This window comes from Perca fluviatilis, chromosome 16 (assembly GCF_010015445.1).
Source record: "Perca fluviatilis chromosome 16, GENO_Pfluv_1.0, whole genome shotgun sequence".
Lineage (NCBI taxonomy): Eukaryota > Metazoa > Chordata > Actinopteri > Perciformes > Percidae > Perca > Perca fluviatilis.
The window spans coordinates 10,254,915-10,274,503 of record NC_053127.1 but is presented as its reverse complement, the minus strand read 5'-3'; the positions used below and the strand labels follow the sequence as shown (position 1 = coordinate 10,274,503).

The 19,589-nt window shown below is 39.2% G+C and overlaps 1 protein-coding gene across 3 annotated transcripts; it reads right to left on the bottom strand.

The window, feature by feature from the left end:
* Positions 1–516: 516 nt before the first annotated feature.
* Positions 517–18,601, bottom strand: LOC120543746 (vegetative cell wall protein gp1-like). 3 transcript variants are annotated; one of them, XM_039776964.1, is made up of 14 exons: positions 18,481–18,601; positions 17,480–18,341; positions 11,387–11,447; positions 11,201–11,302; positions 10,424–10,582; positions 10,179–10,322; positions 8,684–8,884; positions 8,391–8,540; positions 7,785–7,847; positions 6,809–6,866; positions 6,528–6,653; positions 6,322–6,436; positions 5,337–5,488; positions 517–1,758 (listed from the first exon to the last, which is right to left on the bottom strand). In XM_039776964.1, exons 2-14 carry the CDS (start codon positions 17,984–17,986, stop codon positions 1,632–1,634), a joined length of 1,965 nt encoding a protein of 654 aa, XP_039632898.1. In that variant the 5' UTR covers positions 17,987–18,341; positions 18,481–18,601; the 3' UTR covers positions 517–1,631. The 3 variants fall into 3 exon arrangements, with proteins under 3 accessions (XP_039632898.1, XP_039632899.1, XP_039632900.1); XM_039776965.1 differs by having other exon boundaries at positions 18,424–18,593; XM_039776966.1 differs by having other exon boundaries at positions 1,642–1,758; positions 5,302–5,488.
* Between the last annotated feature and the right edge of the window lie 988 nt (positions 18,602–19,589).

The following is a 19,589-nucleotide window of genomic DNA, read 5'->3' as shown; positions in this document are numbered from 1 at the left end:
TTAAACTTTATTTGCAGACTTTGGTTGTTCTTAATCAGCTTTTAAACAGTTCACAAACGTGAACGTTGTGAGTATAAAGACACTGCTATTTCAAACACAAACCAAAAAAAAATGCTAGTTGGGATTTCAAATTGACTTGAGATTGTCAAACCCACCAGTTTAAAGTAAAGTTTACAACTGGTAGGGACAATATTACTATGTTGTGTAGGCTAACGCCTGAACATTTTGCATCTGAAAGTTTGTTTCCTCCCTAATATTGTATCTCTCTCTCTTGGACTGACTTATTGCATTATCTAAGGACACATGGGGGGAGGGGGCGGGGGTATTGACATTTATTTTATAGTGTATAATTATCACAGTTAAAATGAAGATTGGTTAAGTGAAATAAATAGTAAAAAAAATTGTATTTTATGTCAGTGGCCTTCTGAACTATATTTATTCTACCAGTAGATGGCAACAAACACTCTTATCAAGCATGAGGCTTATCATTTCTGACACAGTTTGCAGGAAACCCTACATTTTTCAAAGTATTTTATTTCCCATCGTGACCAAAAAGCTATGTAAAAAAAATCCATCTATCCATTCAAGAAGCAGGTCAGTAATGTGGACCCCTGGGTACTTATAAGAGCTGACAGGTTATAGGTTTGTTATGGATGATAAATAGTCTAGTTTCCCACACCATCCCCTTTGTCTTCATATTCAAAAGCTGATGGCTGGCTGAAGTAGACTCACATTGCATAAACATGTTAATAGCTCTCATTTTGCGTTATTTAACACAAAGAGTGACGTTTCCAATGTATTTAGCTACATGTCTGGGGAGTAACTTTACAGATGTCGAGCATGAAATTGTATTCTTGACCATGAAAATTGTACTTTGATATACAAATCCCAACTCAAGGTCTGCTTGCTAGCTTTTGACCTTAGTATGGCACCGATATGTTTTTTTGTGCCTAAACTGAATAACATACACTTTATAATTACTGAATTGTTTAATAGTGTAGAAATACCTGCAATTTGTGTTAGTGCCATGTCAACTACTATCTCCGGCATCAGCCATTTACAGAATCACACCTACAATCCACCTCTTGACCTTATTTTGTCTTTGCTCTGCTCACCACATTACAAGCCTTAACTCAGACGAGACTCCAATTCATTGTTACTGGAGCATCTCTGCGCTGGTTCATAACTCTTTGGCTCTTCTCAGGTTCCCAAACACTGATTGATCAACAGCAGCTATTACACATTATTATTATGTTTTAAAGTGAGTGGTAATCTTCCCTTCTTTGATTACAGCATTGTTATTGATTTTGAGAATTCGATAAAAACCAACATTCCTCTTATAAATACAGCGACATTAGAGCAACACACATCACAATACATGTCATAAGATGTGTCATGTCAGTCTGCTATAACTTGTAAAGGAAATGGGGGAAACTGGTGAATGCACACATACAGTATAAAACCAATTTGAAAGAGAAAAACATTTGTCAAACACTAATGTCTGATTCGCACAACAGTGGTTTCCTATCAGTTTGCTTGTCAAAAGGCCGGTTTTAAGCAAATTCAAAGTGTTCATGACACACTACTGTGGTTAATAATATCTAGACTTTGTATTCTACTCTGATACAGAGTTATTCAAACTTCTTCAGGTGGTTGTAGAGGGACTGGACGTATGTAAACACACACATGGGGTCTGGCTTGTCCCCCATCTCCATCATGTCCTCCACCTCAATCAGACGAAGACAGTCAGCCTGCTCCCTGAAACAAAGAAGTATAATTACGGGTGTAAAGATAAATAAAGTAGTGCAACAGATGTATCTATTTCCAATGTAAGACAACAGAAATGCGTAAGTTAGAAAAATTCAAAGCACAGCCAAACATGTGCGCTCTAGCCAAGACTCTTTCTGTTTGGGTTTGAGAGCTCTTTCAGTTCATACAAGATTTGCTTTCTGGCAGAGAGTTGGACGGGGTATTTGATACCGCTCATATCTGTTGGTTAATTTGTTATTAGCTAGCCTGGCTCTGTCCAAAGGGGAAACAAATGACCGCAGTAATTAACACGTTTTATACCTTGTTTGTTTAATCTGTGCAAAAACTGAAGTGTAGAAATGACAATACGCCATTTTGCAGTGGTTATGTTCCTGACTCTTTCTTGCCAGGCAACCAGCAGAGACACTGGGATATTGAGAAAAAGATTCTTCTTTTTTTTATAAAGATTGTTAACAGTTTTCCTAACTTTGGAAAGAAGAAATAACATGTTCTATGCTCTCTTACAAATTAAGTTGAATCCATTAACAATAAAGCACACTTCAACTCACTCTGCTTAATTCAACTCACTCAGGGGTTGCGTTGATACTGCCTTACTTGGTCTGGCATGACCAGTAGCTTATGTTAGCTAATGTTAGCAAACTTTTTTTTGTCAGTTGGCTGACTTCATTCAATTCCCCTCTCTCTCTCGTTTGCCTGTAGTCCTGTCCACCTTGAAATTTTACCATTTTTCTGGTGGATCCGTTTGGCAAAAGTTACATGGTCTTGCTCTAAAGTACATTTTAGCCATGATGTACTGTGCTCCAGACACAGTTTTGCACTTTATCACAAATCTCTCGAATCTCCTCCGGGCAGGCCTATCATATCGTCCAATGGTTCTGTCACAGAGCCAGCCTCGCAATTTATTTAAGCTTCCCTCCTATATACAGGATACTACTCATGTGCTGAAGGTCTTAAGTGACATGAGAGTTCCAGACAACTGTTTCTTAGTTACATTAGATGTGGAGTCCCTTCACACAAATATTGCTCATGAGGATGGACTGCAAGCTTTACAACATTATCTAATGAATAAGCCTACAGACTCTTTGCCTCCCTCTGAATTTATTATTCAGCTCACTGAATGGACACTTAAAAATAATGTTTTCCTTTTCCAAGACCTATTGTACATTCAGGTTCGGGGGATTGCAATGGGTGCATGCTTTGCCCCTAACTATGCTAACCTTTTTTTAGGTTTATGGGAGAGGGATTTTGTCTATTTAAACAGCTACAGTGACAAGATAAAATGGTGGGGGAGGTACATTGATGATATTTTTTTGATATGGGGTGGCTCTTATGAAGAACTGTTACTGTTTTATGATCACTTGAACAACAATGACAGGAATATAAAACTGTGCATGGAACATTCCAAAACGACCATTGACTTTTTGGATCTGACCATTTCTAATGGTAAAGATGGGAGCTCCATACTACTGTGTATTGCAAAACAACAGATAGAAAGACTACGTTAAAAGCAGATAGCTTCCATCCAAATTGGCTCAAAAATAATCTACCTTTTGGCCAGTTCCAACGTCTTAGACGTATTTGTGATACCGACAATGAACATGAAGTACAAGCTAAAGTCATGTCTAAACGATTTTCACAAAGGGGCTATCACACAGAAATTGTACATAATGCCTACAGGAAAGCCCAGTCCATTCCTAGATCAGAGCTACTCCAGAAAAAGAAAAAACGATCCTCCAAACAAAACCAAAATATAGCTCTTTGGCTAATCCCATAAAAAGGATAATACATTCAAATTGGAATCTTATCAAGAGTGACACTGTGCTTAGAGAGGTGTTTTCTGCACCTCCAAAAATTAGCTTTAAGAGGGCTCCCACACTACGCGACAGGTTAGTACCAAGTCATCTTCCTGCCTAAAAACAGATTACTTGGCTTCACAGACAGTTAAAAGGTACTTACAAATGTGGGTCTTGCAATCATTGTTCCAACATTAAATAATGCAAACAATTCTGTGATTTCAAGACAAACAAGATGTATAACATAAAAGCATGAATTAATTGTAACACTACTTTTGTGGTATACAGGTTATCATGCAAATGTGGATTCTACAGTGCGAGGTGAATGCAGGATCCCTAAACGCAGGACAACATTTGGAATGAATGCTTTTTCTTGTGTGGCCGCTCGTCAGTGGAATGTGTTGCCTACAGAGCTGATAAAAAGCACAAACTCTTACACGTTTGCAAGTCAGGCAAAGAAATGGCTTTTGTCAAATCAAATTTGCACACACATGTGACCGGATATATGTATGTGTGTGTGGAAGTGTGTGTTCTGAGGTACCCATATGTGACCAGATATATGTAAGTGTGTGTTCTGAGGTACCCACATGTGACCAGATATATGTATGTGTGTGTGTAAGTGTGTGTTCTGAGGTCTATAAGAGTAGATCTGAGCACATGAAAGGTGTGAATATGATCTTTTTTATATTTTATTTATTTGGTTAATATAAATTTCACTATTCATGTATGTATGATGTATTGTGTATTTTAGTTAAGATCAACCTGCCCAGGGACTACGGGTGAAAATTAGCTCTCGAGCTAAAACCTGGTACTATGCATCTCTCCCCCTGGGGTTAATGTTTATTGTACGCTGTCCCTGTTTCTCTCCCATAGACCGGACTAAAAGACGTCTTAAAGACAGAGTATCTGAGCACAAAACTGCCATTAGAAAAGCCAATTTGGATTATACTATGGCAAAACACTTCCAAAATGTGCACAACAGCAATCCAGAAGGTCTAATGGTTGAGGGTTTGGAAACGATCAAAAAGAACATTCGTGGTGGTGACCGTTTAAAATTAGAGAAACATTTTATATATACAATTTACAGGCCACAGTGTACCCTGGGTTGAATGAAGAAATAGATTTCAGTCCTTTCTTGTGATCATTTTCTCTGTATATATTTGTTTGGGCTTAACTTGCAATGTAGCTACCTAGTGGACTCTCTCTGTATGTGGATATTTACTATGTATAGCCACTTAGTGAACTGTTTTTTGTTTGGTTGTTCTTTTTCATGTGGACATTTACAGCCAGCCACCTAGTGGATTGTTTTGGCATGTTTTCATGTGGTAACTCACCATGTCACTCAGGGGTTTCCGATCAGCCTACACAAAAGGGGAAATTGTTTGTCCGGGAAGAAGGCTGTTTGTGCCGCTACGCATTGGGTTGCTTCTCCCTGTGTCTTTTACATTTTCTATTATGAAATAGCCAGTAAAATAAAGGCTAAAGTGCCTTGGATTTTCCTTCTTTTCTACGCTTGATTGAATTCCCGACCCCAAAGAGCACCTTCAAACATTTGACTGAACTTCCTGAGCACCCTGGACTTTTTTGTCTTTCAAAGTCTTGCACCTGTCTGATTCAATGTTGAATGTCAAAATACGTGCTGTGTTACCTTTTTAAAAAAGCAATATTTTTCCTTAGGTTAGAATATCTTTAATTTTAGTACAGATGTATTTGAGTAAAATCAAGTACGCTCACTCACTCACAGCCTCATTCAGTCAATCTTAGCCAGCTTACTCTGCGGTGGTGAAGGCCAGCTGGAGGTTGTGTTTGCGGTTTGCAGGGTCCAGCGTGTTGTAATCAAAGTCCAGAGGGAAGAAAGAGTGAACCAGAGCACAGAAAGCCATCCCATCACTCCAGCTGGACGAGAAGTTCTGGATATCAATGTTCTGAGAGAAAGACCATCATGGCATTCGTTATTCATTCGTTTCTGAGTTGCACTTGTTCTCTACGTCTTGAAAAAACTAGCTGTCCAGTGTGAAATAAGAGGGAAAGCTAATGTATCATCTTTTCGTGCCTTTGACTCTTTTCTCTTATTTTAAAAAGCCTCCTCTAGCTATTGTCCAAGTTTTAATGGAATTGAAGATGTTCAAATTTCCATTTCGTCTGACAATGAGAATCTGCTGATGAGGATCATGTGATATGATTTTAGATTCAAATTGATTTAATTTATTCCAAACATGTAACAAATAAGTACAAAAAGAAGAGCAAGAACAACAAATAAAATTAACAGTAACCATAGCAATCTCTCAATATACAAATTCTCATAAACAACATCAATAAATAAATAAATAAATAAAAGTCATAAAAAAGTCAAGATTGAATGATCTTTGAACCTTGGCTCATGAAGGCCATTAGGCCGAAATGTTAGCATGTTTGTTTGACATGGCCGGAATAAATTTGTGAAATTAGTTTGTCGTGAAGTTCTGTCTGTGTGCTACCTTTTTTACCTATAGGTATTCAACATTGGAAGTCTAGAAAGTGTTCAGAATGTTTTAAAATTTAGTCAAGTCTGTGAAGACTGGGCAACTCCATCCATGCCGATGACATTCATGTAAGATGATCAAAAGCTAATAAATAGCTACTAAATAGACCTCAAATTTTGAGAATTATTCTGAAACATTACACCTTTCAGAACAAGTGCTACAAAGAACGTTAGTTAGCGAGTATGCATACAGTATAATACAACTGGAGAGCAATTTAATTAGGAATGGAGTCATACCTGATAGCCAATGGTTTTTGAGCGGCACCACTCCAGGAGAATCTGTTTTATACCACTGGCACTGGACACTCCAAAACTCTGAGAGCGCTTCAGTTTAGGTTTGGAATCCTTTGGTCTATTTAACAGAAATGCAACTCAATGTATGACATCATGTCATTGGTAGATATGAGTTAGGACGAAATGGAGAATATTTGAAATACGCTTACTTTGTAGGCTCTGAGTTCATCCTCTCAAAGAGGGCCCTCTTGGCCTGAGCCCCATTGGAGCGTGGCAACGTTTGGGATTTCATCAGATCCTGTTTAAACTCGACCCCCCCTGTCTTGTTCGCTTTCCTGTGGAGAAACAGTGGACAACAGATACAATTACACTTGCACTGAAGCTGTCAATAGGCTGTAAATGCACAGGAGGCCACATCAATCTACATTAAGAATAGTCAACAGCTAGTTTTGCTTCATGTTACAGAACAGGATTCCAGGTCATGACTTACTTATCCAAATTAGGCGAGAAACCAGATTTTATGATTGATTTGGAGGGAAGTAATTTTTCTGCAGAGACAGAAATTCAGAGTGAACAAGAGAGATGGCATGAGATCAGAGGTGGAAGAATAGTCAGATCCTTTATTTAAGTAAAAGTACTAATACCACACAGTAATGCAGTGTACTCCACTACACGTAAAAGTCCTGCAATCAAAACCTTACTTAAATAAAAGTATGTAAGTACAATCACTAAAATGTAGTTAAAGTACTTAAAGTGAAAGTATTCATTGTGCAGTAATATATTCCCTGTCAGTGTTTTACTATTATATATGATGTTTCTGGATTAATATTACCTCTGCATTAATGAGTCTGTTGCATTTTACTGCTGTAGATGTTTACGGTTGCGCTAATTTTAACACATTTATATACTGTTTGGGTAGTTTAATCTAGAGCAATGCATCATATTCTATAAGAACGTCGCTGTAGTGTCGCTGCCTTGTGAGAACCACATATCTCTAAAAAGTCAACTTTTCATGGTGTCAGAAACAACCGAGTTTTTAGCTTTGTGACGATGCATTTTCCAGCTGATCCCAGAGGCTTTTTAAAGACTTCATTTAGCTTAAGAAGTAGGAGAATTATAACACACAAAGGAACACTTCATCCTTCAGTTTATCACAAACGCTCACGTTGTAGGGGAGTACAATACAATATTTACCTCTTAGATGTAGTAGAGCAGAAGTATGAAGTTGCATAAAATGTACAAGTAAAGTACCTCAAATGTGTACTTAAGTACAGTAGTTGAGTAAATGTACTTAGTTACATTCCGCCACTGCATGAGATAGATTCAAAAGAGACAAAAACAAACAGAAAGAAAAATAGCTTCCACATGCATAAACAATAAAAACAAACACCGTGTACTGTACATGCTTGCATATTTGCATACGTTTCATTTGAAATGCCCTTGTGAACTTTTAGAAACAGTTTTACCTGCAGGCTGAGGAAAGCTCACACTTCTCTTCAGACTGGGACTGGGTGTCTTGAGAACTGGTACTGAATTGATGAGGTGAGACAACAACAACAAGGGTAAAGGTGGAGAATGTTGGAAAATAAAAATCTTTAAAAATATGTTAACAAGGAACTACCAACTGTGACCTTTGTTTTAGAGACAGACCCTTGTACCTTGTATCGCCCCCAAGCTGTGGAATTCACTGCCAGACACTGTGACTCAATTACTGACTTTAAAAACCTCTTATCCTAATATCTCTTCAAGATGGCTTATGGACTGACTGACTGACCGACTGACTTCTATTAATTTATTTAATTTTTAATTTTTAATTTTTAATTTTTAATTTTTAATTTTTAATTTTTAATTTTTAATTTTTAATTTTTAATTTTTAATTTATTTTTAATTTTATTTTTAAAGAGATGATATGAGATGACTATAATTTTAACAATGTTTGATGATTGTTTGTGAAGTGACCTTGGGTGTCATGAAAGGCGCTTTAAATAAAATGTATTATTATTATTATTATTATTATTATTATTATTATTATTATTATTATTATTATTATTATCATCCCTGGTTGAACGTACCTCTTTTAAAGGGATATTCCCCAGGTTTTACTTTAGAGTCGTGTGATGCTGAAAGACTCGGGGACGGAGCTGTTATAGAAGATGATGAAGACTCTGTGTTGGGTTTGCTCATGGCAGGAAGAGGTAAGTATGCTTTGGGTTCAGTGGCGTCTAAAGAGAGAAAACACATGAAACTCCATTTCACCGAAAAGTCAGTGTACATGTATTAATTCATACATGCTTTGATTCTCCTTTTGGTTATTTGAAGATCTCTGAGCAGAAACACAAACCAATAACGTAGCAATTGTACGTACCACTTGTAAAAGGATATATGCCTCGTTTTGTTGTCGGGGATTCTGGGATTGGAGGATTCGGTGCAGAAGCAGCACTCTGATCAGGTTTGGATGCAGCAGAGGTCTCAGGGCTGCTTTTGGACACAGCTGTAAGAGGATGATGGACCAAACCCTGAGACACAGAGCCTGGCTGCTCCTTGGGTACCTTTGTTCCAGGCGTACCTGCACAAGTGAAGATGGAAGAGAATAAAAACAGGAAAGAATTAGAAATAAATGCAGAAAAAAAATATACAAACACAACAACATACATAACATTACAAATGATCTGATTAATGTTGACATATTTGGTCTGTTTTGTCTGGAGGATCGCTGATGCTAGGTAATTGCTCAGGTGTTCCAGATAGTTGCTGGGGCATTGTTAGGTGGTTACTTGAGGGCACTGGTGAAAGAAGTACTCTGATCCTTTACTTCAAAGTAAAAATAGCAGCAATACCATAGTCTAAAAATACTCCAGTGCAAGTAAAAATCCTAAATTCAAAATGTTAAAGTAAGATAAGTATTATCAGCAAAATGAACTTAAAGGGGCTGTACTAGATATCAAGCACATTAATATAGCAGCCAACTAATATTGTAATATATATATATATATATATATATATATATATATATTTTACGTAAAGGTTTATATTAGAGTAATGGTGTCCTGAGCAGAGAACGAAGTCACACTCACACACAGTGTGTGTTGTTGTCATCTGAGCATCTCTGTTTTTTGTTTTGAGGACCGTGATAAAGCGTCTGTGGAGGAGGGTCTGACGAGTCCACACAGCATTCGGGCATGGGAGAAAAACGTGCTCTGGTTTATTGGCATTTCTTTAAACCAATCACAATCGTCTTGGGCGGAGCTAAGCACCGGACGGAGCCACGGTGCCGCTGCAAAATAGCCTCGGGAAGGAACTTGTTTTGGTGGAACGTGTGTACGTCTAAAGGTTGTTTTTGTCGTGCAACAGAAAACTCAGATTGGACAGATAGTCTAGCTAGCTGTCTGGATTTACCCTGCAGAGATCTGAGGAGCAGTTAACCATAGTCCTCAGAAATCCACCGGAGTTTAAAATTCCAACACAAAGAAAGCGAAAGGTGACGGACATCCGGCCGAAAAGAGTGAAATCCGGGCAGAATTTCCGGCGGCACCGGCGCAATCCCCGAAGTGGTACGTTGTGGATATAAACTAGTAGAACGGCAAATTTCAGAGTGTAATATTAAAATAGAATATTATTCTATTAAAATCACAAATACATGTAAGAGACGAGACGAGATAAGAGGTGTGCAGGGTAGTAATTATGTTACTGTTGTAAGAAGGGAAAGAGACATCTTTATTATTATTATTTACTAATGTGCAGACGGTTACAAGGTCCAATACTTTCGGGGTCCTATGAATGCATCTCCATAGTCTGTTGTAGCATTAAGTAAATATAACCAACTATCTGGCCTCTTACAAAAGAAGTTTCCCCTGCTTCACCTGTTGGAGCTTCTGCTGTTGAATGACCTGCTGCTTTAGGCACCAATGCTGGAGACTGGGCAGGTTTGGTGGCGACCTGACCCTCTGGACCGGGTTTGGTTGTCATGGCAGTGACGGGAAGATGGGGTTGGGGTTCATCAGCGTCTGAAAAAGAGAGTATCTGAATAGTTGAGATTTGAAGTAATGAGTTTGGTGATACTGATGAAGCAGATTCAAACAGAAACAGAAATAGATTCCCCTCTCACCACATTTAGCAGGAGACTCTGCTGGTTTTACTGGAGTGTCCTTCGTTGCTTTGCGCGCTGAGGCAGGAGACTGAGGGACAGCTGGAGCTTCAGAGCTGGGTCTTATCATTGCAGTGAGGGGATGATGGGGTTTGGTCAGAAGACCTAATTCTTCCTGGTCTGGAAGACAAAAAAAAAGATCAACTTGAAAACATTCATTCAATCAATCACATTCTTAAAAAACCCATCATTGACATGTATAGTGCTAGAGTTCTATCAGCAACCATTATCATTGACGCATTAGTGTTCATTTAACGCTCCAATTTGAATGATAAAATAAATCATTGCAAGTACAAACAATGTCAATGTGTATGAATGCACAATAATTGTAATTGCATGTAATAAAATAGTAGCAACACTAATGTAAGCATTTGATAAATTAGAGGTTATTACATTTTAAAGTTGTATTTTTGATATTGTATGACATCAGCCAACCAGTACTGACTGTTAATCTAAACCATGATGTCCACAACTGTTGCTTTATTTGACTCCAAATTTATTGTAGAATTGATGAGCACTGGTTGCCGTTCTGGAGAAAAGACTGAATGTTTAATTTGATGGTAATGAAATGTCATTTTGGACATAATGGTTGTTCCTTTTGATCCGTTTGCAATCTGTTGCTGCAACCGTGGCCCCATGTGGAGCTTTAAACTCTTCTAGCAGGTCGTTCTGATAAAGCCACCAAAACCATATAATGTAGTGTGAATGGAACTAAAAGAAGTACAGGAATGAACTGACCAGGCCTGTTGGGGGTTTCCACGGTAGGCCGAAGAGAGTTATTCACGGCAGAGGACTCTGTGCTTGGTTTCATGATGGCGGTGAGAGGCTGGTGGGAGCCTTCTGTGGAGACATAACCAAACATAATCAAAGGTGAGGTCATCTTGTCAGGTTACCTGTGTGGAACTTCTCATATTATCCGCCTACCTGGGTTCCCATTCTCTTGTGCAGTTGTGGCAACATTTTTCTCTCCTTTTGCATCAGTGCCCTGTTCAGTAAAGACAAGATGTAACAAAACCTGCAATTCTAGTATTTATCTTTTCAGGAATTAAAAAGTGCGACATCCACAAACTGGTAGGGCCATTTGGAGCCTTAAAGGGACAACTGAGGACTAATGTCTAACTAACAACATCATCATCCAGCTATGAAGAAGTAGACCCCTTATCGGCAGCCTTATAGGGATCCACACTTGTTGTTAATGTATTCCTGGCAAGATAAAATCATAGTAATTTCAATTATAGTAAATTAGAGCTATATCATTGATCGATAGGGAAGTCGTTTCCTCCTCCAGGATGCTCTATGGGCAGGTTCTGATAGCTATAATGCTTGCTCATGGCTCAATTTTTATAGAGTGGGGTTCAGTGCAGGTCTAGATGTTTATTGATTTTAGTGCTTTTACAATAAGAAGGTGTTACTCCTCGCTGGTTTATAAAGTTTTTGATGCGGTGAAATTGCAAAACTCGGAACACATAGCTTCTTGGTGTCATGTCACAGATGGAAAAAAGAGTGATATTCAGTATCAAAAAAATCTGTATGTAACTTTTTCTACTTTGGGGTCTGAATCAGGTATGACTGCACTGTTCAATTGCCTCTGTTTGATTTGCCTGCCTTGGTAATGGCATATATGTATATATGTAGCGGTGGCTGATGCAAACCTAAAGTAAAATTGGTAGGGGGAGGGGATGGGGGCTAATAATCTACTGTACTCACAACATGGTTTATTATTTTTTAAAAGAATGTTAAAACACAACAGACATAAATGAAGAATTGTGCAAGGAATCCCATTTCCTTTGCCAGCTATTACCTCAGGAAGGTAAATTATATATATATATATATATATATATATATATATATATATATATATATATATATATATATATACACATTCATATACATTTGTCTTAGCAACAACATCACTCATTGATTTGCTCACAGCAAACAAAGAGGGTTATTTTGTCTGTCAGACTGCTGTGGAGCTAAAATTAATTTTAGGCCTTTATCCTCCATGGTAAATCTGTGTGTGTGTGTGTGTGTGTGTGTGTGTGTGTGTGTGTGTGTGTGTGTGTGTGTGTGTGTGTGTGTGTGTGTGTGTGTGTGTGTGTGTGTGCGCGCGCGTGCGTGCTCACTTGTCTCTAAATGTGTGATCTTCAGCTGTTAACAGCTGAAAGCTTCTCCTTTAATGACAGCTGTGGCCAACAAATCCGTGTTCCCACTGAGGAGCTATTTTAGATTTTGCAATCAGTCACTTTGCAAGAGTTTCCGCTCCACTCTTCTTACATCCCAATATAGCCCCAAATGGATGCTTTGGAAATCAGGGAGTTAGCCTGAGCAGTTAAAGTATATCAGCCTGAAGCTTGGCCTCTATTTGCCCCTTGTCCCACCCCCACCCTCCTCGTGCCTTTTGCTCTCCAGAGACACGCAGCGGTCTGGCAGCCACGCAATAGAGCCATTTCAGCCAGCACGTCAACTGGTCGTCAGGAGTAAGATTAGCACCACAGTGATCTGTGGGCTCCACGACAGCTCCTGTAGGATATCACGGTCTGACTCTGTCTGACCCTGTAAATACGCCCAGCCTTTGGCTGGGTTTACCTCCATATCACTTTGGCTCCTTCTTAGAAACATGCAAACGTTTTTTTTATACCACTATTGACGAATGAACTGTCAATGCCACAATGAAATGAAACATAACCTTTCACATTTTATGCAAATTGCATACATTTTACATGTTTTTATTTTTCAAATATGAAATTCTACTCTAATTAATTGAAATAATTCCACGTGCAGTGGGATACATAAAACAACAAACTCAAAATATTGGAAGGAATTTGCATGGAAAGTATATACGCACCTAAGAGGAGTTAATATGTGCACGAACATACTGTACGCACACATACGAATTATGAATAACAATGGATTTAAATTGTAGATGTATACCAATTATTGTTATGTAAAAAGATTAGAAAGTTATTCATTCATGCATGTCCTCGCTTTTTCTTAGTGTTTTTGGTAGATTAACTGATGAATGAATGAACTAAGTTATTGTGTTTTAAGTTAAGTTATTGTGTGTGTTAACCTTTTTTTTATACACAAATCAACTGTTTCTTAGGTAAAAGTTTGGGAGTGTATGCTTATTGTATGTGTACACGTACAGTATATATGTATAGATGTATGATTAGAAGTGTATAGGGGTGCAGATGTAGGTGTATATGCTTATTCATAGATATATTTCCTTACTTTTTTGTTTTCTATTTTTCTCTCGCAATGAGGGTTGCTTTTGTTATTATTATTATTATTAGATTACATAGATATGTACATACAGTACAGGCCAAAAGTTTGGACACACCTTCTCATTCAATGCGTTTCCTTTTTATTTTCATGACTATTTACATTGTAGATTATCACTGAAGGCATCGAAACTATGAATGAACACATATGGAATTATGTACTTAACACAAAAGTGTGAAATAACTGAAAACATGTCTTATATTTTAGATTCTTCAAAGTAGCCACCCTTTGCTTTTTTATTAATAAGGGAAAAATTTTCACTAATTAACCCTGACAAAGCACACCTGTGAAGTGAAAACCATTTCAGGTGACTACCTCATGAAGCTCATTGAGAGAACACCAAGGGTTTGCAGAGTTATCAAAAAAGCAAAGGGTGGCTACTTTGAAGAATCTAAAATATAAGACATGTTTTCAGTTATTTCACACTTTTTTGTTAAGTACATAATTCCATATGTGTTCATTCGTTGTGATGCCTTCAGTGAGAATCTGCAATGGAAATAGTCATGAAAATAAAGAAACACATTGAATGAGAAGGTGTGTCCAAACTTTTGGCCTGTACTGTACATATCCCAAAAAAAGATTGTTGATTAAGTGAAGGAATAGTGAAGGAATAGCAATAAAAGTATTTTAAAAAATTGTCTACACACTGGAAACAGCCCAACCAACTTCCAATCCAACTTAGAGACCCCTAAAACATCTCAACATCAATCAAGCAAACACACTTGGTACCTCTAATAATTATATTAACAATTGATCAAATGACTTCTGTATGTGAGATGTCTCCGCTGTTCCCCTCAACTCTACGGAGCACTGTTGCTCCTTTCAGTTCATTCATTTGGTTTTACAGCCTCAACTTGACTTTCTCAGGCTTAGTCTCAGTCTAAGAAAAAAAGAAGAGTACAGAGGAGAGCTTGAGGGAGAAGCTCCAGTGCTGCCTATTTTTCACTCGCTGCATGAAGTGGGCACACTTGTCGGATTGTTGGCTTTGTAAAGTTAAGAAATTGTTGAAAACAGTCCCCCTCCCACCACCCTCCTCAAATCCCCCTCAATGTACAGGCCCCATTACGCCGCAATGCACAAACATGCAAGGAAAAGATGTACACAACAAATATAATACAGAAGGAAGACTATAAACGTATCCGAAAGTCGATTCAGCAATATGTAATGAGGCAGCATTAGTATATATGTATATCAGAGGGCTATCTTGGTTCATGGGGGGTTTGAACTGCGGTACGTCAGGGGGGGACCAGGCGATTTCAGCGGAGAGGAATGTTGGCAGGGTGTGTGTTTCGACAGGACAGCTGGTTGTCCATCTGAGGGTGTGGGCTGGGGGGTATTACTGACAGGGACGTAGACGCAATTCAACTTTCCATTAGGAGGTTTGAGACCCAGATTGGCTGGGAAGCAAGATTCCTGAGCGATTAGGGGACAGGGATTTATTATAAACCTGTCTTTAGAGTGGGCATGCGAGTAACGTCATAAAACTGCAACACAGCATGTGTACTGTGGGCAACGTTATAAGCATGTAGTAGTAGTATACTGTCAGGTAGTACTAGACTACATCCCTCACTGTGGGTCTGAATTCACTTTTCAGGACTTCATTAACAAAGCAGATATCAGCTCCAAAGAGCTGCAGCTCAGTCCCAAATCACAGACCCCAAAATACTTGTGCCCTTGAGTTGGGGGGTAGGGAAGTGTGTGTGTGTGTGTGTGTGTGTGTGTGTGTGTGTGGTTTGTTCTTAAATTAATTTGGGCCAATGAAAGGACATAACCCCTGCAATGGTCGTTTTAATGTTGGTTGATAATGCAAGGTTCATAATGCTACATATTGTTATTATTAGTCCGCAATTGAACATAATGATATATACCGGCAGGTGAACAAAGCCTAATCAGCTGTGCTGTTACCACTGCTCCCCCACATAAATGTGTGAAGCTGGAGTCAGAGGTTAAATATATATTAAACAAACACAAAGTCAAATCCTGACTCTTATCCACTTCTTCACATGGTTTTATGGATCAGGACAGCTCAGTTCATAAGCAGGTCTGATCTTTTTAAGGATTGCCTGGTGCTATAAAAGGGGTACAGCAACATGGGGTTGTTTTCCGACAGACGTCGGCACTGTGTGAACTCCATCTTTCACGGGGGCCACCGCGATGCAACGGTGCAAACGCATAGGGCTTCTGCAAAAAGAGACACTGGGTTGTCTGGCAAAAAAATTTAGGCTGACCAAAATTCTGCCACAAAGCAATGTGGAATCATCTGGCAAGTCACTGCACCGGTTAATCGAATACATGCAGGTGCATATTCCTGGTACATTACTTCTGTAAAGGGAGCGTGTATTTCTACGGTTAATATCGTGATCGCTGCAACAAAAGATAAAATGATTGTCAGCGTGACAACTTTCCAGAGTTGCTAAATTATTTTTCTTTTATAAACCACTGTGCAGTGTTCTGTCATCAGGGAAGCCTTCAAACTCAAGGATTGACTTCATCGAGAGTTGTATTTTATTGTCTCACCTTTACCTGAAGGAAGGAGTAGATAATGACAAGTTATTGACAACAGACCGTTATGTGGTTGTCCAATGACATTGGTGATCCTGAGTCTTATTAGCGAGTGCTTTTGTGCCTCTTTAAGTGGTGCATTATAATGAGTTCTTACTATGCACATAAAACAACTGCATGATTGTCTAACTATTGGTTACTTATTTATTCAGTAGAGCATCACCCAATCCAAGGGACATGTTGGTAGGTGGGAGTTAAGAAGGAAGTCAACCTTAGCCCTTCACAGCTGAGACCAAGCGCATCATTTCTTGGTACTCAGGCCCATTTACAACACCCAACACCTCTTGTTCACCCCTCCATGCATTCATTGTATTACTGATATTACAGACATACATATCTAATGATTAGGGGTGGGAATCTCTTGGCACCTCACGATTCCATACAGATTATCGATGCAAAATTTGTTTATGTACATTTCCACGCGTGGTTTTTAAAAATATACATATAAATCTGAGTTTGCTAATCTCTTCCTAGACAAATCAGATAGACAAAGATTAGATTTTGACACATATTTTTCACACGCAAGTTTTAATGAAATGTTTTGTCTACTGAGGCTTTTATTTTGTAGTCATTCCATTCCATGCTTAAATGCCTTAAACATGCTTGTGAAAGTCGCCTTCTCTCCCAGTAATCTTCCATGTCAGGCTCAGTCATGTTTAAAGATGGAGAATTGGCTTCTTAGAACATGAAGGTGTCAGATGTAATGTCATAAAGTAGATGAACAGCCTATATGTGTTTTTCCTAATTATTTTATGTATATCTTATTAGATCATGTGAATATATATATAAACATTTTCTATTTTTTTCCCTTTTGGCCATTTTTGTGTTTGTTTTTTTCTGCACTCTTGCCTAAACTCTAAGTTGTTGTCCATTATCCCATCCTCTTACAGTCACTCCATTTTCTGATTTGTACTTGTCTGGAGACAGTAACTTTTAAATAAAAATCAACATAAAAAAAGAAAAGAAAAAAAAGTTTTTTATTTTTTTTTTTTTAAATCGATTATTAACTTATGAGAATCGAATCGTTCTAGAGAGAATCGCGATGCATCTAAGAATCGATTCTTTTTCCCACCCCCTACTAATGATGGTGTTTATGTTGGTATCCCTCTTTTGTTGTAAAATTCTTTATTCTTCAAACTGTATCGCCTGTAGAAAAACAGAATGAGTACTTACGTTCATTTCAGCATGTCTCTTGGCTCTCCATGGAGGAGGGGCTGGGGTGTTGCTGGGAGCGGCAGCGGCATGGCTGGATCCTCCACTCGACTCTGATGTTTCAGAGTATGTGGAAGTGGACTGGCTTGACTGGCTGTTCTCTGATCTTCCAGAGTTAACCAGGCCTCTCTGGTCTTCTGCTTGTCCATTCTCTATGCTATCCTCCACGTTCTTCCCCTTCACTTCGGCAGGACTCCTGTCGATCTTTAGCCCGGTGAGACCCTCCACCAGGCGGCTGAGGGCCTCCAGCTTTGACCTAAGCTGCAGGTTCTCCTCCTGCAGCCTGGTCACAGCCTCGACTAAGGGTCCGTTGGAAATGCGCAGCTCCTCGATCCTCTGGTCTATGCGCTGCTTGAAAACGCTTACGTCCACGTGCACCTCCCTCACAGCGGCTTGCAAAGTGGCCCTGAACTCAACCTGAGCCTCGCTCCCCATTGCCTCCCGAACACCCTCTGTGGCTTCATCCATTGCTTCCGTATTGACCCTCACCACCCCTGAGATTCAAGTCAAACGAGTAATGGGGTGGTCAGAAAGCAAACCTTCAATCTTTCTTGTCTTTTTTCAGTATGTTCCCTGACTCACGTCCTGAACACCAGATGAAGGGTTTGAGTCCTTGACCGAATAATGTTGTAATCTTTACCGATTCCTTCCTTCAAAGATATCTGCAGTGTCCCATGACGTTTCAGCAAAGTGAAAGATGCAAAAGGATTTTATAAGGACGACTTGTTGCAGGAAGATCCCTTGGCGGCAACTCATTAAAGTCCCATCAAGCTCCATGGAGGACCTCTCTCAATGTGCGTATTCTCTTACGCCCTCCTCTCATCTGGTCAAAGCAAGAGCAGTTGTTATTTATAAGTCGTGGAAAACTCATGCACAATGTCATCTTGGGAAAAGAGGTTACGTACTGCACGGGCAGATCAGGTTCTCAGGGCACGCAGGAGCTGAGGAATGATCAAACTAACCTTTCGGAAAGGGATCCAGTTGAAGTGGCAGACGATTGGTGGCGCATCTACTATGTGTTTGCTGGATGCTTAGCTTACCCCTGCTGCCCCAGCCCAGTGTGTTCTCTAAGCTATCTGTGTCTCCTAAGTTTGGGAGCAACAGGTTCGCCTCTGTATTTTGGGACAAAAAGGGGGCGGGGAACTATCAAATGGGGAGGAGGGGCCAGGATATAATTCAAATGTTTTTATCCTTCTTTGCTGCTGGTAAAACTGTGGTAATAGACAGCAGGACTGCAGTTTCCTGGGCGTCCGTTTGAAGACATTCTTTGGCAAATCTCATTCTGAAAGGTACTTAAACAAGAGGGACACACCTGGTGTCAACAAGGGAGAAAACATATTTTATTTACTCCAGTTTCTGGGGCGGCCTCTAGTTCACCCAATAAGAGCGTGCGCCCCGTGTAGGCAGAGTCTTTTGCAGCGGCGCGGGTTCAAATCCGACCTGCTGCCCTTTGCTGCGTGTCATCCCCCATCTCTATCCCCCTTTCCTGTCTATCCACTGTCACTATCTAATAAAGGGAAAAGCCCCAATAAAATTTACTCCAGTTTCTAAATTAAAGACACACTGAGACAATGTTTTTTTACTGTAATATAGTAATGTAATAAGAAAGGTATGCTAATTACTTATAGGCTGCTGTTTAAATGTTACATTTACAGACATATGGGGGTCTGAAAGAGAGAAAAAATAAATTATTCTACCTGATGGCACTATTACACACACTACCCATTCTATTAGTCATTTTATACTTTAAATTAGAGTGTCAGATAAACTAAACAGAGAAGCAGGATTACTTTCAATCCAGCAGCTGAGCAGCTCAGCCTCAGCTTGAGCCAGCAGTGCCTCTGAGTGGCCATGACTTCACATTACAGCTGAAAAAAGCACCAATAGCACCATGACCAAGCATAGACCACACACACACACACACACACACACACACACACACACACACACACACACACACACACACAAAGAGGAAATGCAAAGCATGTGAGAAGAAAATGTAGATAATCTTTATTTAAAGCACACAGATGATGACAGTGGTCTCAGGCTTCTTTCTTTAGAAGTTTCTCGC